The sequence below is a fragment of the Thermochaetoides thermophila genome, assembly GCF_000221225.1.
Source record: "Thermochaetoides thermophila DSM 1495 unplaced genomic scaffold scf7180000011820, whole genome shotgun sequence".
NCBI classification, from domain to species: domain Eukaryota; kingdom Fungi; phylum Ascomycota; class Sordariomycetes; order Sordariales; family Chaetomiaceae; genus Thermochaetoides; species Thermochaetoides thermophila.
Window position 1 is genome coordinate 3,303,194 of NW_006383036.1, and position 23,852 is coordinate 3,327,045.

General features: G+C 53.1%; 8 protein-coding genes across 8 annotated transcripts; 5 read left to right on the forward strand and 3 right to left on the reverse strand.

The window, feature by feature from the left end:
- Positions 1–2,086: 2,086 nt before the first annotated feature.
- On the reverse strand, positions 2,087–2,531 carry CTHT_0058830 (uncharacterized protein; the record flags this gene model as incomplete). The annotated part of the gene is made up of 2 exons (XM_006696139.1): positions 2,087–2,191; positions 2,256–2,531. The coding sequence occupies 2 exons, from the start codon at positions 2,529–2,531 to the stop codon at positions 2,087–2,089; spliced, it is 381 nt and encodes a 126-aa protein (XP_006696202.1).
- Positions 2,532–3,265: 734 nt separating this feature from the next.
- CTHT_0058840 (phospho-2-dehydro-3-deoxyheptonate aldolase-like protein) lies at positions 3,266–4,734 on the forward strand (the record flags this gene model as incomplete). Its single annotated transcript, XM_006696140.1, has 2 exons — positions 3,266–3,762; positions 3,816–4,734. 2 exons carry the CDS (start codon positions 3,266–3,268, stop codon positions 4,732–4,734), a joined length of 1,416 nt encoding a protein of 471 aa, XP_006696203.1.
- A 364-nt stretch (positions 4,735–5,098) lies between these two features.
- CTHT_0058850 (putative carbohydrate binding protein) lies at positions 5,099–6,247 on the reverse strand (the record flags this gene model as incomplete). Its single annotated transcript, XM_006696141.1, has 3 exons — positions 5,099–5,521; positions 5,578–5,901; positions 5,987–6,247. The coding sequence occupies 3 exons, from the start codon at positions 6,245–6,247 to the stop codon at positions 5,099–5,101; spliced, it is 1,008 nt and encodes a 335-aa protein (XP_006696204.1).
- A 1,292-nt stretch (positions 6,248–7,539) lies between these two features.
- On the reverse strand, positions 7,540–12,916 carry CTHT_0058860 (telomere length regulator protein rif1-like protein; the record flags this gene model as incomplete). Its single annotated transcript, XM_006696142.1, has 2 exons — positions 7,540–9,903; positions 9,956–12,916. The coding sequence occupies 2 exons, from the start codon at positions 12,914–12,916 to the stop codon at positions 7,540–7,542; spliced, it is 5,325 nt and encodes a 1,774-aa protein (XP_006696205.1).
- Positions 12,917–14,497: 1,581 nt separating this feature from the next.
- Positions 14,498–16,055, forward strand: CTHT_0058870 (uncharacterized protein; the record flags this gene model as incomplete). Its single annotated transcript, XM_006696143.1, has 4 exons — positions 14,498–14,516; positions 14,569–14,645; positions 14,704–15,896; positions 15,953–16,055. The coding sequence occupies 4 exons, from the start codon at positions 14,498–14,500 to the stop codon at positions 16,053–16,055; spliced, it is 1,392 nt and encodes a 463-aa protein (XP_006696206.1).
- Positions 16,056–18,451: 2,396 nt separating this feature from the next.
- On the forward strand, positions 18,452–19,421 carry CTHT_0058880 (uncharacterized protein; the record flags this gene model as incomplete). Its single annotated transcript, XM_006696144.1, has 2 exons — positions 18,452–19,051; positions 19,122–19,421. 2 exons carry the CDS (start codon positions 18,452–18,454, stop codon positions 19,419–19,421), a joined length of 900 nt encoding a protein of 299 aa, XP_006696207.1.
- A 1,068-nt stretch (positions 19,422–20,489) lies between these two features.
- On the forward strand, positions 20,490–22,326 carry CTHT_0058890 (sulfuric ester hydrolase-like protein; the record flags this gene model as incomplete). The annotated part of the gene is made up of 3 exons (XM_006696145.1): positions 20,490–21,149; positions 21,207–21,541; positions 21,633–22,326. The coding sequence occupies 3 exons, from the start codon at positions 20,490–20,492 to the stop codon at positions 22,324–22,326; spliced, it is 1,689 nt and encodes a 562-aa protein (XP_006696208.1).
- A 480-nt stretch (positions 22,327–22,806) lies between these two features.
- On the forward strand, positions 22,807–23,752 carry CTHT_0058900 (uncharacterized protein; the record flags this gene model as incomplete). The annotated part of the gene is made up of 2 exons (XM_006696146.1): positions 22,807–22,937; positions 23,011–23,752. 2 exons carry the CDS (start codon positions 22,807–22,809, stop codon positions 23,750–23,752), a joined length of 873 nt encoding a protein of 290 aa, XP_006696209.1.
- Positions 23,753–23,852: the final 100 nt, after the last annotated feature.

The following is a 23,852-nucleotide window of genomic DNA, read 5'->3' on the forward strand; positions in this document are numbered from 1 at the left end:
GAGTGTGTGATAGAGAAGTTATCACAAATATCATGGTTAACCATATGAATAAGCGTTTTACTAATGGTGTTTGTCAAGTTATGCGAATGCAAACCAGCTAGAGTGCTCCATCCTATGAGCCTCCTCCCTTTAGATTCTACCTTTCTAAACCCAGTGAATAAGTGCGAGATGGGTATGTGCTTTTAGACCTGTTTAGACTTCGGATCTTTAATCCTTGCATACTTGGGGCTTAATTAAGAGCTCGAGCTAGTAAACAGCACTCTCATACTATGGTAGATTGAGGAGGGTTGCGAACACCAAACTACTGCTGCAATAAGTCAGTTGGGAAAAACTGTGCCTGCGGCTATGCTTTCCTAGACCTCTAATGCTCTGAGGCCACCTATGTCTGGATCGCAACACCAGCAAATCTCGTAAGCAAACTTGGTGTCTATGTGGTGACCAGAGTAGGACTCACAATGACCTTTACATATCTCCTTCATGAGATGGTACAGGTAGCATTTTTTTATATGTTTGGAAACCTCGATAGCTAAGGTAACGATAAGAGGTTGAGCAAGCTTGCCACATTTTTTCGTCACTTGCCTTGACGCATTCGTTCCAGGAGATATCATTGACCTTTAAAAGCACTTCGGAAAGAATTCCGTGTGGGGGTTTCACCATTGTTGAGCGAATAAGTTGTCCCTACCTGTTGAGCAGGAGGTGCTGCTTGTATCTATTCAAGTTCCCCATGCCCCCCCATGCCCCTTCTTGTTGACCTCAAAGTCAGCTCTTTTGTGGGTTCTGTTCTCCCTCCCAGCATATCAGTTACATCCATCGCCGTAACCATCACTGTTGATTTTTATTTTTTTTTTCATTTTTATTTCTCTATTTATCTATTTATTTTGTCTTTTTTTTTGCAATTCCAACACTGTCAATATCGATCACAGCAGCCAAAACGCCCGACAGGGATTTCACTTACGCTGGCAGTGGCACAAACTAGGATGTCAGGAAAACTAGCAGTCTACTCTCCAGACTATCCATGCCGTTTGATCCCTCGAATTCATGTCAGTACCTAACACCAACCAAGGATATCACTGATGTTCACCAGATTACGGGGACGGTCGCACAGGCGACCACTATTCCAATCAGTATGCTCCTTTCTACCAAGTTAATTCACCATCTTGCAGGGACGGCTCCTACTGCTATCAAAACCACAACAATAGCACATTCTACAACGATGGCAGAGGCAGCGCAAGATACACTGCGCCCGACGACAGTCAGTGTCAGTTAAGCTGCGGTATGAATGACAGCAGCATTGCTCCAATGTGTCGGGCGAGCAGCGAGGCTAGTTACGTGCCTACTTCTTTGAACTCGAAAACGACGGCTCATCAGAAGCTGGAGCATGGAACATACAGCCAGACACGTCAGATACCCGACGGTATAACGACACAGGTTTCCCGGGGGGGGGGGGTATGTCAGGTATGAGGTGAAGCAGGAGGTGATCCAAAACAGTGGGGTGTATCGGGATCTGGGAAGAAGTAGCTGTTTGGCGAACCGTGATGGGCTGCAAGCTCATATTTGGAGGCTTTGTTTTGGTGAGACGACGGGAAGCCGCAACTGCATTGGAAACATCGACTCCAGGCAAAGGAGAATTGGAGTGTGTGTACACAGCGATCACTCACTCAATGACTTTTTTTTTGAACTGCGGGGGGAACATGATGGAAACCACTGCATCCGGATGAAGCGCTGTGACCAACTCATGGTCCTTTCCATACCAAGAGTGCTTCCCACAGCATTCCACATTATAATTCTCGTCCATCACTAGGTGATTCCGCCCTCTTGTTGCATTAGTTCCAAAATATTCTTGTATTCGAGGGGTATCGTGCTTCCTAAGCTTGCTATTTTGCCCAGAGCGCAACAGGATCTCGCAGACATTTAATGCCAAGGGTCCTGAAAAGGAGGTTAAGTTTGGATGGAAGGGGTCAGATTGCATTCTTCCATGGATGGACCGTCAGTCGTGGCCCAAGTAGTCAAAATCCTACACGTCGAGGAGTATCGACGAGAGGTCAATATGAATAGTTGAGAGCAACTAGATGTTTGGCTGCATCCCTTAAAAAGCAGGCTGGATATAAGCCTTCATAGCCTTGATGGCATCACCATCATGCGCCTTAAGCAGTTCGGTCGCCTTGGCTTTCGACAGCTCAAGCTCCTCAACCTAGGGAGCTCTTGTTAGCCTTCATGACATACCAGACGGGAAGAGACTATACCGGGAAACCCACCAGCAGATTGACATCAGCCGGGTCGACCTTGACCTTCTTGACCTCCTTCTTCTCCGTAGAGGCGCCGCTAAGCGCACTCATGGCGTTCTTGACGGCCTCCTGGTCGACTTCGCGGGCCGGGGCCATGTCCTCGTCGGCGTGTGCGTCCAGCTTGGACAGGGCGGCGGCGGCCTTGCGGTCCTCGGCCGACTTGGCGGCCGGGGCCACCTCCTCCTCGACATCGCCTGCGGTGGCGCCCTCAACGATGTCGGCGGGCTGTCTGTCCTCGGCAGCCATCGTGATGGGTTAAATAATTCGTATTAGAGGCGCTAAAGAGGAGGGATTGGAGACGCGATGCAAGGTCAGTGGGACCTGTCGTTGTGGGCTGCTGCTGCTGTTCCAAGCTGCGAGCGCATCACACACGACACACGCACGCTGCGCCGTCAGAAATTCTGGCTCTCGCGCTCGGCCAGCTGCGATGTGGGGGAGGGGTTGTTGAGGGTGCGCTAAGCCAAGAACGGCTAGACCACTAGGGCCGAGCGCCAAGGCCGCGCATGGTCGTGGCTCCGCCAACCCCACTGGAAGGCACGGAGGAATCGCGATTGGTCAATTCGACGTTCTTTCATCGCACCTGGATTGGGACAGTTTTTTTGGTAAGAGTCAAGAGTCATCGCAGGGTCGCAGGCGGCGCCATGGACTCGGCCAAACATCCCATGTGTCAAAACACTCAAAAGCCACTCCTCCTTCCTGAGGATTAGTATATTACGCCCGTATAATACTTAACTCTTAGCCTCGAATCCTAAACATCCTTCTTTCATCCCATCTGTCCTCAAGTATATTGTATACCTAGCCCTACGAGCATTGATACTTCTATCCTGTGTGAAACTTTTTGTTTGCCTGCCTTTCACTTATTCCTCGCTTTGCTCCTCTCCCTTCGTGGTACCCTGCAGTACCAAAGCCTTTCTTTCACTTTTTGACTCATTTCCCCTTAGCAAACCTTTTGACGATACCCATCTCGCCCCTAAATCAAAATGAGCACCACGACCACAAGCCTAGAGGCCAACGGGCATGCGTCTGTGTGGACTCCCGATTCCTGGAGATCGAAGCCCATCAAGCAGTGTCCCGAGTACCCAAACAAAGAGGGTCTCGCGAAGTCCGTGTCCGAGCTCAAGCGCCTGCCCCCCATTGTCCATCCCCGCGAGATCGTGAGGCTGAAGCAGCACCTTCGTGATGTCGCTCAAGGCAAGGCCTTTTTGCTCCAGGGCGGCGACTGTGCCGAGCTGTTCGACTACTGCGAGCCGAGGGCGATCGAGTCCAAGATCAAGCTGCTGCTCCAGATGAGTCTGGTGCTCATCTGGGGCGCCGACAAGCGTGTGGTGCGTATCGGTCGCATGGCTGGCCAGTATGCCAAGCCGCGGTCTAGTCCCACGGAGGTCATCAACGGCCGCGAGGTGCCCTCTTTCCGAGGTGATATTCTAAATGGTTTCCATCCTGACGAGCGGGAGTTGGACCCTAGCAGGCTGGTCAAGTATGTCTTCACTCCGGACTGTTTCCGTGTAACACCTCGCTGACTTAAACCAGGGCCTATCACTACTCGGCCGCCACGCTGAACTACATCCGCGCGGCCATCTCATCCGGTATTGCGGACTTGAGTCGGCCGCTGGACTGGAGCTTAGGCCACGTGCGCGACCCCAAGCTAAAAGCCAAGTACCAAGAAGCGGTCGACTTTCTCAAGGAAATGCTCGCCTTCATGAACACGATCGGCGCCGAAAGCGACAAGCTGCACACCGTGGACCTCTACACCAGCCACGAAGGCTTGCTCCTTGAGTACGAAGAAGCGCTGACTCGCCTCCTGGAAGACCCAACCTCCCCTCCCTCCGAAAACAGAAAAGCCTACTACGACACCTCAGCCCACTTCCTCTGGATCGGCGACCGCACCCGCCAGCTGGACCACGCCCACGTCGAATTCTTCCGCGGCATCGAGAACCCCATCGGCGTGAAAGTCGGCCCGACGACTCCCGCCGAGGACTTGCTCGCCCTCTTGCGCACCCTAAACCCCAAGCGCGAACCGGGCAAAATCACGCTCATCACCCGCTACGGCGCAAGCAAAGTCGCTTCACTGCTACCAGCGCACATCCGCGCCGTCGAAGACAGCGAGTACCGCGGCACGGTAGTGTGGCAGTGCGATCCGATGCATGGCAACACCCAATCGGTCGGGAACATCAAGACGCGGCGGTTTAGCGACATCTTCAGTGAGCTGCAGCAGACGCTGCGGATTCACAAGGAGCAGGGGAGTTATTTGGGCGGAGTGCACCTGGAGCTGACGGGGGACGCGGTGACAGAATGTTTAGGCGGGAGCGAGGGGCTGGTGGAGGACGATCTGTCGACGAATTACACCACCTTCTGCGATCCTCGCCTCAATGAGAAGCAGGCGCTGGAGTTGGCGTTTTTGATTGCTGATCATTATCGTAGTGAGAGGAGGAAGGCTGCTTCTGACTAAGGCGGTTGGGTTTGGCGTTTGGGGAGGAAAATGGATGGCATGTGAGCATGACAAATTGGTGCTCTGGGATCGGAAAGGCAATGATTTCGGTTGCTTGAGACCTGGTTGGTGCCGGTAAAAACCTAAGTCGTTAACTACACAACCTAACGGTATACCGTTATGAAGAATTCATCCTATTTTCATCAATTGTTACCTCACTCATAAGTTAAACTGCTAAAAATGTATCGTTCATTGGAGTCAGCCCCTGATTTGTCTTCACATCCACAGGTATATGCAAAACTCTACCATCCCTTCCCCCCCCCCCCACCTCCCCTCCTTACCTACGCCCAATGACCTCTTTACAACATGCTCCCCCTCCTCATCCTCAGGCCCCGATCACTTCCCTCATAACCCCCAACACGCACACGTCACGCCCCAACCAAGCTAATAGTTTGCGCCCCCTCAAACGCATCCCCCGGCTCAACAACCTGCCAAGTCCCCACCGACCCGGGTTCAACACAAGCATGTTCTTGTACCCATCCTTCGGCGCAAAGTCGCCCATGCTAGCTGCCTTCTCCGTCCACGGGTTCCATACCACCACGTTGGTAAGGTTGTCGCGCGTGATGCGGAAGATGGGCTTGTCGCCCTGGAGGACGGTGATTTCGTTTGAGGTGGGAGTGTACACGCGGTCGGTTTCGCCGGTTATTGTAACGGATGACGAGGACTCGGTCTTATTGGGGTCGGAGGGGGATAGTTTGTCGATGTAGGCGGCGCCATCAAGACCGGAGATCGAAACAGAGGAGATGTCCTACGGCGGAGGTTAGCTCGTACAGGAGATGAGGAACGGTCAAGAGGGAAACATACGTCAACCCTGAGATAAGTATGGAACAACGCGTGACAGTCAAACGGCTTATCATCGTCGTTCGTAGCCACAATTGCCGTCGTCAAGCTGCCCGGGCAGAGCGTGACGCTGTAGATGAGCGAAAACTTGAAGGGCCAGGCCTCGCGCGCGGCAGGGTCGAGCCCTTCCGCTGCGCTGCTAAGCCCGAAGTCAAGTTTCACGGACGCCGCGCCGGCTGCGGACTCGGACGTCGACTTGCCGAGGAATTCCCAGCGCGAGGTCCGCGCGAAGCCGTGCTGGACGAGTTTCGCCGTTTGGGCATGGTCCGGGGATGGGGGGCCGAACACCTATATTGCTGTCAGCATTCTCCTGCTGAAGTCCCTACACCTTGGGTAGGTATGAATAAGAGAGGAGAGGGAAAAAAAAACATACAGGGAAAACCAACGGAATCCCACCCCTCACAGCCTTACTCCCGTCCAGCTTGGCCGCCTCACTCAGCCAGAGCTTTTCTTGGCCTTCGGCGTCCTTCCAGCTGATCACTGTTGCGCCGTACAGGAGCACGGTGACGGACTCGCCTGAGGGGAGCTCGGCCGTCACGCGGGAGTTGTCGTCTGAGAAGGAGACGATCGGTTGAGGAGTGGCGGTTGTGGGGGAGAGAGGAACGAGCTTGGGTTTGTTGGGGCGTTCGACCATTTTGGCGGCTTTGTGGTGTTACAGGCGTTGCTAGGCTTGGGATCGTCCTCGAGGAGAGCTCTTGTAGGTTGTAGAGGTTATAGATGGGTGGTGGTTTAGTTGCCCGGCTTGGGTTGAGTGGTCCAAGAACGAGAAGAGGGGGGAGAAGGTGAGCTTGGCTCTTGACCCGAACAGATGTGAACAAGCTAGTAGATAGCTATCCTGTGGCTTGGTTAGGTTGGTTGGATAGAAAAAGAAGAGCTTGCCAGAAAGGTAGGTAGGGAGTGACGAATGCGGCTAGGAACATAGAGAGGTGGGATGTCCGTCTGCTCGGGAGCTGGAGCTGCTGCTGCGGGGCAAGCCTGGCAATTGGTGAAGTGGGGGAGCCCTGCCTACACGTAGTTCACTGCAACACCAGAACACTTCAGCCTGAGCCTACCTGCTGCAACCTTCAATGCTAAACCGATACAACCAGACACACTAGAAGACCCAAGGACCCAGAATCTTTTTGTATTTATTATTTTCTATACACAGTAGAGACTCTGACAAGGACAATGACATCAACCCCCTTCAAAACTCTTTGATCTATCCTTGAGCTTGATGCCGATCAGGCTGATCAGCGTAAGGATGAGGGGTAGCGTGGCGGGGCAAAGGACCCACGGACAGAGATCCATCAGGCTCGAGCAGCAACCATCGTGGATCCCTCTGTCACCTCCTCCCCTCACTCAATAACCCAGCTAGAGGTGCTCTAGCCGTCGAGCTGCATAACCTGAAACATCAGCCTACAGCTGGGCCCCTGGTCGGTTCGTGCCGCGGGATCGTGATGAGAGCCATCACCTTTGGGTTGTGACTGTCCTGTCAGGCGAGTGATTGTGTCACAGCTTTGGAGGCTTAGAGGCTGTTAAGCTTAAGAATTATCACATTTAATCACATCAAGACACTGTTTAGACTCTCACTCAGCAGTAGACTTGTCCATGTCGCAGCTGGGCATCAGCTCAGGTATCATCATTTTATTTATACACCCATTCTCATACAAACTCAATCTCAATGTGCCACAGCAGCCCAACACTTTCCTGCTTCATTCATGGATACAGGCTAGGTAGACATCTATGCCATGCCAGTCAATGCCTTCTTTTGCTTCAATGTGAATGTGAACACAACCAAAACAGAACCCTTTAGATAATAAACCATCCTGAGTAAAACCTGCTCGACCCAATTCCCATGTACAGCACCAAACAGTAGAAACAAAAAAAAAAAAAAAAACAATGCCCTGTTTATAGACCATGCACCATAGGAAAGGAAACAAAAAAAACTCAGCTCCTTCCCCTCCTCTCCGCCTCATACAACTCCCTCCTCATATCCATAAACAAATCCTCGATTTGGTATACCTCCTGCCTAGACAGCCGCGCTATGCGCAGCTCGTCCAGCCCTGCGCGGAAAAGCTCCATCATCTTCTGGAACTGGTTGCCCACAGTCAAAGGCTTCTTCTTTTCCTCTTCCTGGCCAGCAGCAACAACTTGCTGCTGCTGGTTCCCCTGCTGTGCGGTAGTGGTAAGCAAAGCCATAGGCACCTCAACAGGAAGCTCCTCATCTTCGTCTTCTTCTTCCTCTTGCTGCTGCCTCTGACTAGCCGTCAACGTCTCCAACGCAATCTGTGACTGTACCTCGAAATCATCGTCGCCTTCGATGTCCAGAACATCAGCGGCGGACGAGGTTAGAGGCGACAGAGCCAGGGCCTGTTGCTCCTCCTCCTCCTCCTGCTGGGAGTGATCAGCTTTGGTACTAAGCCCTTGCGAGCTGGAAAGATCTGCTGACGAGCTAGGCATGCGTTCCTCTTCTTTCGAAGGAGGTTCTTTGGCCTCGACAGCTCTGGACTGAACAGCTTGCTGTTGAGGCTCCGCGTCGGAGCTGGGAACGATTGCTGTTTGGATAGCAGACACCCTCTCCCTCTTCTCACTCCCTTCTCTCTTCTGCCTCTTGGTAGCACCCGCCACATCTGCCTTAGAACCCGCCCTCTTCCTCTTCGGCGGACGGCCCCTTCTTGTCTGCGCCGACTGTGGCTGCTGCGAGCTCACAGGAACGTCTTCCTCCTTCTCCGACACCCCCGCAACAGTCGACCCAGCCCTAGCTCTCTTCGTGACCGGCTTGACCACCTCACTCTTTTTCGGAGTCTCATCACGAACGACAATACAGCCCGGGCTAACCTCCCCTACGTTCCCAGCCAGCCCCTTCCCAGTCAGGCTCGCAGACGACCGTTTATATTCAGCCGAATTGAGATTTCGTGAATCAATCTCCACAACAAGACGAAGCATGCTACGCTCGTCTGCCTCGCTGATATCAAAAGACGGATTGCTGACGAACGACTTGTCATTATCGGCGGGACCCTCTACAGCAGCAGAAGCAGCAGAAGTTTTCATGGTCTGCTTAGGGGAAGGGGACGGACTCGTCGGAGCATCGACATACTCCTCGCGGCCGTCGGACATGGGAGTTGGGTCGCGTTCGCGGGCGGGATCGGGGAGGGGTGATTGACGCGGAATAGAGAGGTCTTCGTCCGCGGGAAGTTCGACTTGTTTTGCAGGGGCTTTAGGAGACCGAGAGGGCAGGATCACGCTCTCTTCGATGACCTCCTCCGCAGCCGAGTCGGTCTCGCCCTTGGTGTCGTCATTTCCAGGACGGACTGGCAGCCGTGGCTGATCATCATCTGTCGCTGGAACATTAGCCACATCACGCTGGCTGTTTGATCCGGGAATGATGCGTGTGGGTGTAGGTGAGCCAGAAACCGGCGAAGATGAGAACTGCCATTCTTGTAGCAAGCTGTTGCAGATAGACCTCGACCTGATCTCTGCTTTCAACGGGTTCGGTCTCGGCTGTGGCGGCGACGAAGGCGGATCTATCATGTCCGAATCAAGCAACGGGAGTGGCTGGCCACGACGGGGCGTTGGTGTCGAGGACACGTAATCGTCAAACGCACCGTCAGGCTCAGGAGTGGCGGCGGAGCGCTCCTGGGAACTGCCAGTCCAGTCGGCCGGCTCCTTTCGTTTGGTGCCAGGGCTAGATGGACGGATTTCAGAGAAGAGAAGGGCATCTTCCTTTTGCCGCTCGCGAACCTCCTTTTGGTGCTCAGTCAACAGCTGAGAGTCGAGAGGGCTGCCCGGATCAGAAGATTCGATTGGGGCAAAGTAGACTTGGGAATCATCATGCCTAGGTCTCCTCTGAAGGGCCTTGGCTTGCGATCGGGTGACCCGTCCGGCAGGCGAGGACTGGATAGGCAAATTAAGCTTGATCGACGGTGAAGATCTGATAGCTGAAGATGGCGGCTGAGGAGATGCATTACGACTCGATCTCGTAGAGGCCAGCTTCGGCGGGCTGAGGTCGAATGAATCAACGTACATGGGCTGCTGCTGCCCAGCATCCGAGACGCTCGACGGCTCGATTCCGGGAAGAACAATGTCGACACGAGACTGCAACCCGAGAAGCACGCTTTTCAGCTGTTCCGGGTAGTCCAGGTGCTTGGTGTCCTTGAACATCAAGTTCCACGCCTCGATGCCCATGTTAACAATTTTCAGGTGAGTCGAGTTGAACACGGCGCAAAAGAACGGTTCGAGGGCCTGTAGCTGCTGCTCACGATTTGGGATTTGCTTGACAAAGTGAAGAAAGGTGTCCCATACAGTGTAGAACTAGATAGATGTTAATCTTCCAAGTCATGAGGGAACTAGCGTCATGACTTACATATTCATGGAGGTTGCTGCCCTTCGACCCAACCAAGCGCTTGCTGTCCTGGAACCATAGAATGATGCCATCAAGAAAGCCAAAGACCGCCCGAGGGAAGAGGAGTATGTGGGTTGTCATAAGGAAGTTATCGAGCCGCCGGAAGAGTGTGGCAATCGTCTCTGACATTTCAGAGCTGAAGGCCGTGTATGCCCGACGAAGCGTCTCATTGACGAGTTTGTAGAAGTGGTCAAGGGTATCAACAGTCGAAGAACGAGAGCCGGCAAGCGCGGTACCCCAAAGTCGCCGCCGAGCGTTATTCACAGCCTTTGCATCCTGCTCCTGCGCTGCGGCTGACTCAAGTTGGGTCACGTATTGAATGTACCTGGTACTAATGGTGTCAGGCTCCAGGGACGAAATCTGCTCGCGGAGCATCTTAGCCAAAGGTTCAACCACGACGATGTTCACCCCAGCGTCTCCCGTCTCCTTTCGTACCCGAGCCGTCGCAGCCTGGAACAGTTTCTCCCACTCGTCGAAAGGGAGGTTTGGAGTTGACCTGACGCCACGCTCAAGTAGCCTGACAACCTCTCGGAAATCGTTGCCAATTGGCGGCTCCAATCCAGAAGACGTGGTCGAGTGGTTGCTCTCTTCCTCATATTCGAGCCACGACAGTACATTCTGAGCAGCAAAGAGCCAAGGGCCGTAGGGTCGGGGTGCGTCCATGGGAATAGTAGAAAGCAGATCCCGGGCAATGTCCATCCGTACCCTCGGCGCTTTTGATTCCACGAACCGGCCGAACGTGCTGGAGAACATGGCTGCGTACATCGATTCATCAGGTAAATTGGGAGGAGGAGATGAAAGAACTGAGAAGAGAGTGTAAAGAGGTGTTTTGGACTGTGCTTGCTGCTTCCCAGACCTTTCAGTGAATGGCAGGGTGCCAAGCGAGGTAAACATGGTGTTCAGAAACTGACCGGCAGAAGTCAGGAATTGTTCCCAGGCAGGCTGGTTGCCCCAGCTACATAGTTCCGGGCCTTTGTCCCATATCCTCCGGAAGACACTCAAAGCCTCATTGATAAAGAGTGTAGTGTCACGGTCAGGCTTGATATCCTTGCAAGAGGCTGCTGCAACGGCTGAGAGAAGGGCATTCCAGACCGCGGAAGGTGCGGAACCTTGGCTGCCAAAATGATCGCTAAAGCTGCGCTGAATGATTGGCTCTACTAGAGCCATGATCCGGCCAGGGTTGCTTCTGATCCATCTGGCGTCGATGGCTGGAAGCTCGTCGGCCTTTACGAGCGAGGGCTCAACGATACGGTCCTCTCTCCATTTTCTCTGCCTCCTGTAGTCGAAGAGCCCCCTGAGTATGGCGCATGCTTCGGTGAAGTATTCGTCAGCGCTGGTAGGAGCGAGCTCGAGAAGTTTGGAGACAATTGGCTTTACGCTGTTGTCCCAGTAGGTGTCGAGGAGGGGCGTAGGTGTGCCCGGCTTGAAGGCATAGTAGAAGAGGTTGCATATCCCACTGAACACAGCCCGGCGAAGCTCTTCTGATGTCTTCCCGGGGCCTCTCCTCTTCAGCTGGCTAACGAATGGTGTAGTCAATGTGGACAGGTTTCTCTTGAACCCCCGCTGTTCCAGCTGCATGAGCCAAACGAGACGCCCCCAGGCATGGTTGGCGGCAATCTTGGTTGGGAAGTCCGCGCTGTTGAAGCAATTCTGCACAATCCACAGCCAATTCGTCGCGAACTCCCACTGATCGAAAGGGATCCGGAGAAGGAGGATAACCACGCTCCAGATGGCTGGAACGGCAGCAGATTGATGCTTGTCCTTGGACATGGTCTTCAGCTTCTCCTCGTAGAACTCGATGTACCGCCGACCCTCGTAAAACGTGTTGAGAACTTCCATCACCTTCTTGGGAAACAGCTTTTCGTGACCGAGGGCAAAGGCTGCCTCCAAACCCAATGAGATGGCAGAGGATTGGATCTCACTGATGCTGCTCAGCATGTCTGTGAACATATCCTTGATCCAATCCGAGTGAACAACCATCCGCTGGCGCGCCTGCTGGACAAGTTTCCGATAGACGGTAACCCGGTTCTTGATAATGCTTTTCCCCTTCGAGCGCTCATCAATGTTGTGTAATGCCGAGATCAACCGTCCTACTCTGTCCGAAGTCATGACCTTTGCTGTGAAATTCTGCAGATAGATGAGCTGCAGGAGACGGCGGACCGTATCTTTCGGCGTGGAGGCATCGCCGAACGATCGAATGCAGTGATCGATCACGAAAACGGCGAAATCGTGGGAGATGTGGTAGGCGATGGTGGGGTAATGGAGAAAGGTGCTGAGAAGGTTGATGGCTTGGTGGACGAGGGAAGTGTCGAGTTTGCCTTCGGGGGTTTTAGCCGTAATGTCTCGCTGTATGAACTGCGTGAACAGGCTCATCTTATCCTGCAAGGCGTCGCGGTCCGGCACGTTGATCGAAGCCTGTAATGCGCGTGTCAATATCATGTAGGCGTCGATCTTGGTGTCGCGGTCGCCGCCTGCCAGCTGCTGAAGCGTAGAATCCAACATGACGGCCAGATCCGCATGGGAAGCCGAAGGATTGCCGGTCTCTCCGTTGGTCGATTCTAGAGGGTTCGGGACGTATCTCGTCACCTTCAGGATCGATTTGACTGGCTTTGATGCGCTTCGAGGGAGGGATGCTGGAGTCGGATGCTGCTTGGTGCTATCGCCCTCGGGGTATATGGGGGGATCTTTATACTCCGCATGAGCTGAGAAGCCGACCCGCTTTTGTCTCTGGGAGGTAGAAGTGGTCACAAGGGATGAAGTGGGCGATTGGAATCCAGGAGGAGTGTGGATGCTCGAGCAGCTATCGAGTCCGAGTGAGGCTCTGTCTGGTTCAAGAGGAGCATGCTGTGCTTCGCGAGGTGGAGTCGGCGGTCTAGGAGGCAGAGAGCTCAAGAGACTAGAGACAATAACCGGCGATGACATTCTGCTCAGGATGCCGCTTGTTAGGTTGGGGATAGAGGCCGTGCAGACAGATCTGATAGACTGGCTGCAAGCTGTCTGTCGCCTGGTTACGGGAAGTACAGCAGCATTGAGACGAAGTCCGCAATACCGTTATCCCAACTCCAACTGACCTTTAGCAGAAAGGCACAAACAGGAAGAGAAGGAAATCTAAGAAAAGATCACAATCCCACAAAAAGAGAAAAACGAAAAGAGTGTCGGTTTCAGTGCAGTCAGTTGCTGCAACGATAAGAGCAGCAGCTAGATGGGTGACTGCACATGCGATGAAAGGTTTGCGGTCTGTAGCTGCAAAGAAGCTTTCATCTGAAAGGGTAGCACAAGCAATTAACAGGCCTTGACGCGATGCGCGTCCCCGGATTTCTGGAGACGCGGCGCGTTGAGAACTGCGCGTGGCACTTTGGCATTTTGCAAGGGTCGAATGGAGAGCCAGTTCACCATGTTGCGGCTTGCCCCACCAGTCAACCCCCCTCTTTTCGCAACCCTGAGGCCCTGCTCAGGCTGCCGCCAAGCCCGTTTTGCCCAACGGTCCCATCAACAGCAGCGTCTGCCGTCAGCGCCGCCGTTTGTCCATCTCCGTTCCGCAGCGTTCCCGAGCCGAAAACATCGGCCTAGTACCCGGAGAACGGAGAGACCTGCATTGTGCCGGAACTGACACTCCCACCCAGTGTTGGATAAATAACTCCACCGCTCTCCGAGAGACGCGGGCACGTACATAGACTGCAAGGTATCTTCACCACCTACCTGTTCGATTCCGGACCTATGGTGAAAGGTGAATAAACATGACCACAGGTGCTCTTCTGCCACGACGTCTCGTTACCTACAGGCTCAACCGCAAAAGGTCAAGTGTCACTAGGTCCTCAACCACACTTTCATCCGGGCTGCTGGACATCTAGGTTTAACAACGAGAGAGACCAAGCGATCCAATTTTAATTTGCCTACAGACACGTTTTTTTTTTTTTTTACAAAGTCAACTTCTTTGGGAACCCTCTTAGCACAGGTATAGTCAAGGCGAGGTTCAACAATCATGTGGAATTTTCCTTCCCTTCACGTAACCCTGATATGTATGGAACCCACAAAAGAAACGCATATGTGCACACTAGCAATGTTGTGGAAATTGAAGCGATGATATATTGAGCGCAACTCCAGGATCCCCACTGTTTCGCCTGAAGTCATCTGCTAAAAACCCGGCAGAGCTTTGGGGCTGGGTGCTCTCAGCTTAAAGCTTCACCCCTCCATCCAGACAGCCTGCCCCACTTTCACCGAAAGTCCGGGTCAAACATCAACGTCTCAAGAGACATCTACCCAGCAACTTCATCGCATTCTTCCGCAAAGATACCTTCTTAACGAGAGTATTTCAGTCTCCAGTATGATGCAAACAGGAGCTTTACTTTCTTTCGGGACACTGCGAGGTCCAGGTACGTAGGGGCCATGTCAGCCCACACCGTCCCTAAAGGAAGTATCCAGAACAGTGGCTGATAAGATCACAAAGCTAAGCTTGATGCCGTCACCAAGTTGATGGACAAGCTGACTGAAGATCTCAAGGACATGAAGCTTTCAACGCAAGGTTTGTTTGGCCATCATAGCTAGTGGTTGAGTCTTTGCTGAGTTTCCCCTAGAACGTGACGCTGCTCTCGAGGAATTGAAGATCTTTGGACGTGACCCAACCAATGCCGACCCCATCTTTACCAAGCAGGTACCTACGCCTGTTTCGTCACTAGGATTGTTTTGAATGAGGCTTACCATATCCCTAGGGATTGGAAACCCTTGCCAAGTATGCCTTCGAGAGTACTTCGGAAAGCACATCCCGCGGTGCCCTCAGGATTCTCTGCAATGCCTTGCTTCTCAAAGCGGAAACCCGGCAGCTCTTCATTGACCTTGGGTATGAGCCGAAAGCTTGTGAGAAGTTGAAGAACGGTACCGTCGAGGATGAGTTCCTCCTCTCTCGCCTCATTTTTCTCACCACTTACGGCACCAACGTCGATCTACCGAAATTGATAGAGCAACATCACCTCGCCGAGTCCATTATTCAAAACCTTAAGAGACATGCCGAACAAGCCTCAACACCAAAGTCTGGCAAGGCTAAAGTTGACCCAATGGTCGAGATGGCCCTGGGAGAGACTCTCAAGCTCATCTTCAACGTTACTCGGTTTGCCACGAACCATATCAGCTCCTTCGACGATGCCATTCCACCCATCGCAACCATTCTCTGCAGCTACGAGCTGCCCAAAACCTCCAAGACACCCCTGGATCCCCCGTTCAGCCTGCTGATCAACGCCCTCATGAACCTCAACCTCGGCAGCGAAGCCGCCAAACCCACTGTATACCCAGCCAACCCCGACACGCCGGACTCTCTTGTCAACCGCCTTCTTGACCTCCTCGACATCTCCATGAAGGTCTACTCGGACGACGGCCTCGAGCAATCCGTCACTCCGCTGGTGTGCGTCCTCCAAGCAGTCTACCAAAACGCTCCTGCGGCGGCCGGGCCTGCTCCCGCGACTAGCAAGGGCAGCAACACCTTCCCCGACTCACCCGTCCGCCGCGTCATGCGCACCAGGCTGCTGCCCACCGAGGAGGACCGCAAGCAAGTCCTGGGCAAGGCCGAGACGCTGCCGTCAAGGCTGCTGCGCAACTGGAGCAACCCGCTTGCCCCCGAGTTCCGGAAGTCGGTCGCGCATCTGTATTTTGATATATCGTCACGGGATCCGCACCAGTTTGTGAACAATGTTGGGTATGGGTATGCCTCGGGCTTCTTGTTCGATAACAAGATTCCTGTGCCTCCAGAGGCCATGAAGGGTGATGGTACTGGCGAGGGGAGCAGCATCAACAGGCCGATCAACCCGATTACGGGCCAGTTCTTGGACGAGGAGAGCTATCCTGAGATCCCACCTATGACGAAGGAGGAGAAGGAGAGGGAAGCTGAAAGGTTGTTTGTGCTGTTTGAAAGGTGAGTTGTCCCTGAGCTGCTGATTGCTCTTCTATGGGTGCTAACGATGAACATAGGGTCAAGAAGTCTGGCGTCATCTCGGTAGAGAATCCTATCGAGAAGGCGGTGCAAGAAGGCAGGTTTGAGGAGCTGCCCGACTCCGACTCCGAGTCGGATTAGACTTCTTCTTTTTTTTTCTTCTTCTGAAACTACTGTGTTCACCATCCGGGCCTGTCTTTTAATCTGTTGACCGTCCGCCCACTGATATGGTCCTTCATGTGGTCTTTGCTTTAGACCTGTCTTCTTGAGATACCTACCCAAACAGTGGATGTAAATAATGACAAATCGGAACTCCCAGTCAGAGATCTGACCTAACTTATAAGTAATTCAACATAACGTGGCAACAAGACAGCAAGTTACAGCTCAAGCCTATGGAGTGATGAAAGTCTGTTCAACCCTGGAGATAAGGTATGAAGCAACAGGGACCTCTTCAATCGTGCCCAAATATTGCGATTAATGCATAACATTGAATCTATTGAAGTGATTCAGAAAAACCCTCGGCCAAAACCCCAAGAACTCCCTTAGAGGAGGTTAATTGACACGAGCCACTTGGACCTTTGCTTCCTTAACCCGCAACCCCAAAACCTGATGTTTACATCATCACGCTACTCCCACGTTCTTACCACATCACCCTGATGTCTTTCACTCCATCGCCGCGCGGTTAAGGTTGGTGTTGAAAGTGCCGGCATGTCTCAATCGAAGTAAGACGAAGATATGGATTCCGCCTAAATTTCTTGATTTTTTGTGAGTTATGACTGACTAACGGACATCGTCTTCTTTAGCATCTTCTCTCGCGCGGTTGGTCTGGAATACGGTTTATCTCAAACTTTATCCAGCGTCTGATTTCCCACTCCTTGCATCATAAGATGCTCTATAGTGAAGATATCGAGAGGGAGCTCTCAGCCCCTTTCCGCTATTCCATAGCGACCTTTTTGAGTTCAGTTTTTCAAAATTGAAGTTGATACAGGAAGTTGCGCCTTTCATCTTGTTAAATCGCCCGTTATGTCATCATTTCACGTCGCGCTTTGTGCCCTTGGTTTTTTTTTTTATTTAACCCCAGAGTGTTCGCAGTTGTCACTCGTTTTCAGGTTGTGTTCGACCTCATGAGGTTCCCCGATATTTCAACTTCAAGCTTCTTCACTCTACAAAACGGGAAAGAGTCGCGGCAGGTGTCTTAATCCAATAGAGGCCAACAAATGCTAACTGTCGTTCTACAGCTCCATTGAGCCAACCTCACCTGCATCGCCCTGGACCCAACGAAACAGGCGGCATGACTGTCGTCATCCTTGATGATAAGGTTGAACACAACAGCGACGAGGGCTGTGCCCCTGAGGCTGAAATGAATATCGTTGAGCTAGAGTCGGCAAAGAGATCCCCTCCGGTCCCGTCGTCCGGAAGTGGCGAGGGAGGTCTTCGTTAGCATCTACCACAACGCCCGCAAGGGCTTCGGATGCCAAAACCGCGAGGTCCACCAAGAGTTCAGTAGGACCGAAGTGTGCGGATCGTTCCGCAGGTAGGCGCGAGTCCGCGGCTTTTGAGACTCGTGAACAAGAATCTGAGCCTACGCCCGAACTGAACCCGGCTCGTAAGCGTGGTTGCCCCGCCTGAGCAGTTAGCATTGTTACTAGTGCTAGAATCGCTGCTAAGGCCAGAAGGGTAAGCGTGGGATGCCCCAAGGCTGCTGTTGTAAGACCCATCGCATAAGTCAATTTTCGTTTATGGAAATTGATGGCATTAAATAAGCTGCCGAGAAGCCTGTCAGGAGCAGGAAGGTCGCAGCCAAGTCGGCTGATGACGAAGAGGTCCCCGAAGGAGAGTACGAGGTGGAGGCCATCATCGTAACAAGTTGGCAGCATACGGGTTGTTCTTTCGGGCATCTAGGTCTTGGTTCGCTGCTTGCGGGGCGAAGCTTTTTGCTTCGATGTATTCCAGAACTGCGATTCAAACAAGGAAAAGCTACTGTTAAACTTGGGATGGGCTTTTCTCCGGCAACGCTTGAAGCATCCATTGGGTCGTTCCCATGCAGTGCATGTCTTATGAAGGAGGCTTTGGGCGTGAGGAAGCGAACAATACCTAGGTAATAGTTATACTATCTCGGGATGTCATGATCATACTGCGAAATTAAGCGGCAAGTGACTACTTGATTCTCTAAAGTCAAATCACGTTCACTGAATAGTGGCCTGAGAAAGTTTGGATGTAATTCCCGATTGGAAGTAGTTTCATAGGCCCAAATCGGTTTTTAAATCTCCGAGATGCATGGTCGCACCCTCGGGTGAATGTGGGGCGGTTCTGGGCTGATGACGTCCCTGGGCATTTTTCTCATAACCCTTGTCCACAGCCCAACTTCGCCAACAGTGACACGCATCCTCAAGCAAACCAACAACTGCCCAACAATCCACAGCCTAGGTACCTTAACCGTTGTCGCGTACCTTCAATCCGGGCTACGTTACGTCAAGGACACCTCCAATTGACCAACTGACTATCCCGAATAACGTAAGAACAAACAAACAACCAAAATGGCCGACCTCCTCCGTTCCGCGCTGCAACCCATCACGCACAATTTCCCCGCGCCCATCCGCGACCTGGGCATCTCCCTAATTGGCGACTCGTGCTACAAAGCCCTCCTCCTCGACGTCGACCTCGAGAACACAGAATGCCTCAAACTAGCCATTAGCAAGGCCCTGGGCATCGGCATCGTCGGCGCGTCGGCCGTCGTCAAGGTGCCCCAGATCATCAAGCTCGTGCAGTCGCGCTCGGCCAGCGGCATATCCTTCCTTTCTTACCTGCTCGAGACCAGCAGCTACCTGATCTCGCTCGCGTACAATTTTCGGAATCGGTTTCCGTTTAGCACGTACGGCGAGACGGCGCTCGTGTTGGGCCAGAATGTGATTATTACAGTACTGGTGCTGAATTATAGTGGGCGCGCGAGCATGGCGGCGTTGTTCGTTGCTGTGTTTGCGGCGGCTGTCGCGACGCTGTTTAGTGAAGGTGTGCTGGATATGCAGAAGCTGAGTTACCTCCAGGTGGGAGGTGGTATGCTGAGTGTGGCGAGCAAGGTGCCGCAGATTGTGGCTATTTGGCAGCAGGGCAGCACTGGGCAGCTCAGTGCTTTCGCTGTAAGTCGTGGCCCTTGAGGCCCAACGCTCGAGATCGCGTTCATGTTTCTAACCATCTCTTTTTCCCCAGGTCTTCAACTACCTCCTTGGCTCCCTCGCACGCGTCTTCACCACCCTCCAGGAGGTCGACGACAAGCTAATCCTCTACGGCTTCCTTGCGGGCTTTGTCCTGAACCTCATCCTCGCGCTGCAGATGGTCTATTACTGGAATGCCCCGACCCCCCAGGCGAAGGGCAAGAAGAAAGAAGCACCACTCAAGCAGACCGCCTCTGTGGCTCCTGCTGCTGCTACCTCGTCTGCGGCTGACATCCCTCGCGCTTCGACTCCGACTCCGAAGAGCAAGGGCCCGACGACGCGCCGCCGCGGTTAGATAGCGGTTGTCCTCTGTATTTCGCTAGTTCGGGCTCCTGGTTTTTCTTTTTGGCGCAGGCCGCCCCGTTTAATATATTTTCCTCCTTCATGGGTCCAGACAGGCTTGATTCTGACTTCGTTTCTTTGAGTATTTGACGCAAACACGTGTGGCAGTGACAGGCCCATCATCCAATGGCCCAAAACGCGATGCCGAAGAGAATCATAACCACATCAGACAGCGGTGCCCTATCTTTCAATCCTCTACGCCACGGAATGGTTCGGATGAGCGCCAGCGGTTTCAAGGTAAGCCTGTCGGAATTCCGAGCAAAAAGAATATCTTAAAGCCATAACATCCATAAATAAATTAGACTGCGCATAAAAAGGAGCTTTTGAGGGGTTCCAGAACTCTTGTTTCCTCTCCAGCATGTCACGACCGATCCCTGGTTACCCCACATTACTTCCACTCCACTCTGATGAGGGGACGGAACGTGCAAGTTGGTGGTGATATCCTTGACACTGATAAGGGGCACATGTTAAAACTTTGAGTGTTGTTAAGCGAGCTGAACCATGATCGAGAGGATCTTGCCTGCTCCCGTAAGAAGGCAACATCCAGTCAGGATTGACATCTAGCCGCTCTCACGGCTTTCCACAGCCCCTAACATTAAGTGATGTAGCTCCCAGTCGAGATCGCTGGACCCTTGCCCTCCTTCATCCCGACACAGCGATTCCTGGGATGGGCGTGGTTGACGATAGCCGGGCCGCCGGTCTTGTGAAGAAGACACTTCCCTGCCTGCCGTCTCATCCCAGTTGTCAATGGCGCCATCGCGCACGCTCTTTGGATTGCGTCAAGAGGATTGCGTGCTCTGATTGTCGTCCCCGCTGGTGCCGATGGATTCGGATTATATCATATTGTCGGCGCCGCTGGCGTGGTTGGGGAGGAGGGTAGATCTCAACGGAGACTGACTTCTAACTCCAGATTTCTTCCTCTCCTGAACATCTTCTAATTTTTGGGCCATTGTGTTAGTCGGAAATCATCGCTTGTAGAAATCAAGTTTCAGGCATTTCCCTCGAGTCCTTAACCAACACCATGGCACCAGACATCAATACCCTTCCTCCCTCCCCCCCAAAACCCCTTAACAACACCCGAAGCGGCAACACCACCAATGACACCCCTCTCGAAGAGCTCCCCAACATCCTCTATATCATGGCCGACCAGCTCTCGGCGCCCCTCCTAAAAATGTACAACCCCTCCTCGCAAATTCTCACGCCCAACCTCGACGCGCTCGCCACCAAATCCGTCCTGTTCGACTCCGCCTATTGCCCTTCCCCTTTGTGCGCCCCCTCCCGCATGTCCATGATCACGGGCCTCCTCCCCATGAAAATTGGCGCCTTCGATAATGCCTGCCAGATCGCGAGCGACATCCCCACGTACGCGCATTACCTGCGTCTGAGAGGGTATCATACCGTGCTTGCGGGGAAGATGCATTTTGTGGGGGAGCAGCTGCATGGGTATGAGACGAGGCTGACGACGGATATTTATCCGGGGGATTTTGGGTGGGTGGTGAATTGGGATGAGCCAGAGAGACGGCTGGAGTGGTATCATAATGCTAGTTCGATACTGCAGGCGGGGGTTTGTATTAGGAGTAATCAGTTGGATTATGATGAGGAGGTTATGTATAGGGCGAGGCAGTTTTTGTATGATCATGTTAGGGAGGGGGTGAAGGGGAGGAGGCCTTTTTGTTTGACTGTGAGTGACAAGAATAGGGGGTGATGATGTGACCGGGGAGGTTAACGAGAGGTTTAGGTCTCCTTGACACATCCACACGATCCATACACCATTGAGCAGAAGTACTGGGATCTGTACGAGGGCGTCGACATTGAGCTGCCTAAGGTCCAGATTCCGAAAGAGCAGCAGGACCCCCACAGCAAGCGCTTACTCAAGGTCTGCGACCTCTGGGATCAAGAGTTCGACGAGGAGCAGATCAAGCGTGCCCGAAGAGCCTACTACGGTGCGGTCAGCTATGTCGACGACTGCGTCGGCCAGCTGCTGGACGTTCTCAAGAAGTGCCGTCTAGGAGACAACACCATCGTTATCTTCAGCGGCGACCACGGCGATATGCTCGGCGAGAGAGGTCTCTGGTACGTTCTCTCCTCCCCCTCTCCCCCCCCCCCGGCTCCCCTTCCCCCAAGTCATCTCTCCCTCGGTCAAGCATGTAACTCACCAGCCCAGGTACAAAATGAACTACTTCGAGCCCTCCATTCGCGTCCCCTTCCTAATCTACGACCCCTCTGGCCGCTTCACTCCGCATCGCGTGACCGCCAACGTGTCAACTCTCGACATCCTCCCCACAATGTGCGACCTCGTTGGCACGAAGCCACACCCATCCCTCCCCATGGACGGCGTCTCCCTCCTTCCGCACCTCGAAGGCCGTTCCGACGAAGGCCACGACGAGGTCTTCGCCGAGTATACTGGCGAGGGTACCGTCTCCCCGCTCATGATGATCCGTCGGGGGAAGTGGAAATACGTGACCTGCCCGGCGGACGGGTCGCAGTTGTATAATATGGCTGCAGACCCGCTTGAGCTGAACGATCTTGTTAAGTCCGGGGTAGTAGAGAGGGATGAAAAGATCAAGAAAGTATTCGAAGCATTCGAACGGGAGGCAAAAGAAAAGTGGGATTTTGAGGACATCACAAAACAGGTGCTGCATTCGCAGCGGAAGAGGAGGCTGGTGTGGGCGGCGCTGACGAAGGGCAAGTTTACAAGCTGGGACTATAGTCCTGTGGATGATGGGCGGGAGAAGTATATTCGGTCGCATATACCGCTGGATGATTTGGAGAGGAGGGCGAGGTTCCCGGCAGTGGATGAGTTTGGGCGGGAGGCGAGGAGCGTGGTGGTTGACCAGGCTGGGTCGCATGGGGAGTGAGGAGGTTCATTCCTCCATGGGGGTGGTTGCTTGTCTGGGTTTAGCATGATTTTGTTAGGCGTTTCTGGTAATACAGCCTTGTTTTGAGCAATCATTCAGCATAGCGATAGATACACAATGAAACATAGAGCTTGATAACTTCACATGATTGAAAATGTCCTAACAAAGACAACAAAGGACCATCGAAGAAATGGGTTATGTTCAAGGATGCATGTAACTCCTGGACTGTAGGGAACATGCGGAAGTGCATAAGGGTTAGGGTTAGGCCTGTAAGTTACTCTTCACCCTAACCCGGGACTGAGCCAGGCACAAGGCTGTCTGCGTCGGACTTACAACACAACCATCCATCAACTTGAACTCTTTCGCTTCGCACCTCACAACAGCAATTATCCATCCTCCAGGAATGGGCAGAAATTGTTAGAACTAAACGAAGAATATCCACACTGTTCAAGCCTAAATTCTCGTCTACGGCTATTAACAATGGCCTCTCTCAACCTCGCTCCCGAGGAGCTTAAACAATTAGAGCTTCTGCGTAACCGCTTCGCACAGCTCCAAAGCAGCTTGACCAGCCTCGCCGGCAATCTTATCCGCACCGAACCTCTTCCCACATAGTAAGTTTCTCTCTTACCTCCCTCCCCCCCAAAAAAAAATATTGACCCGTCCTACTCACCACATACCGCTCAGTGAGTCCCTCCAAGCTTCAGCCTCCATCCTCCAACAAAACTTGCGCTCCATTCAGGAGCTCATGACCGAGAATTCCGACATCTTCAAGCGCATCGCGATCCACCCGTCCACCAACTTCCCCGGCCGTACCCAGGAACATATGCTTTTACAACTCTTGCGCAAGAAACTCGAGCCCGAAGTCGAGAGCTGGGTAGAGGAGGCGAGGGAAACGGCACGCGCAGCGGGGATCGATGTGAGTAAACTCAGCGGTCCAGGGGGCGGCGCACCTACGCGTGGAATGAATGGCTACGGTGATGATGACGAGTATGGCCTGGACGACGAAGATGAGGGCGTCCCCTCCGACCCATTCAATGAGCAATGGGCCGATATGCTAGAGACCTTCCAGCATAGTCTGCACCACTATGTCACGGTGCAGCTCAAGAAACAATACACAGTTGAAGAACAAGAAATGGGCATCGAAAACGTTAGGACAGGGTTGAAGAGGGAGTTGGGGGATGAGGATGAGGATGAGGATGAGGATGAGGAAGAGGAGGAAGAAGGGGTTGCTGGTGTCGCGGGGGGTGCTGCAAGCCAGGGCGCTGGAGCGGGTACTGCAGGTGCCGCGGCGAAGAAGCCGGTTATCCAGCCGGAGTATTTGTTTTGGCTTGCAGCCAGGGGAGATACGAGGGTGTCGAGGAATATTGAATTCGAGGCTATGAGAAAGGTCGCACAGACTGCGAAGCGGCCGGCGCCGCCGCGCTGAATGACACGTGGATGGTCGGATGCCATGGCAATTGCCTGTATCGGGTTTACCAATTCCCATGTCGGTGGATGGAGAATTTGGTCGTATTGCCATGCAGTGC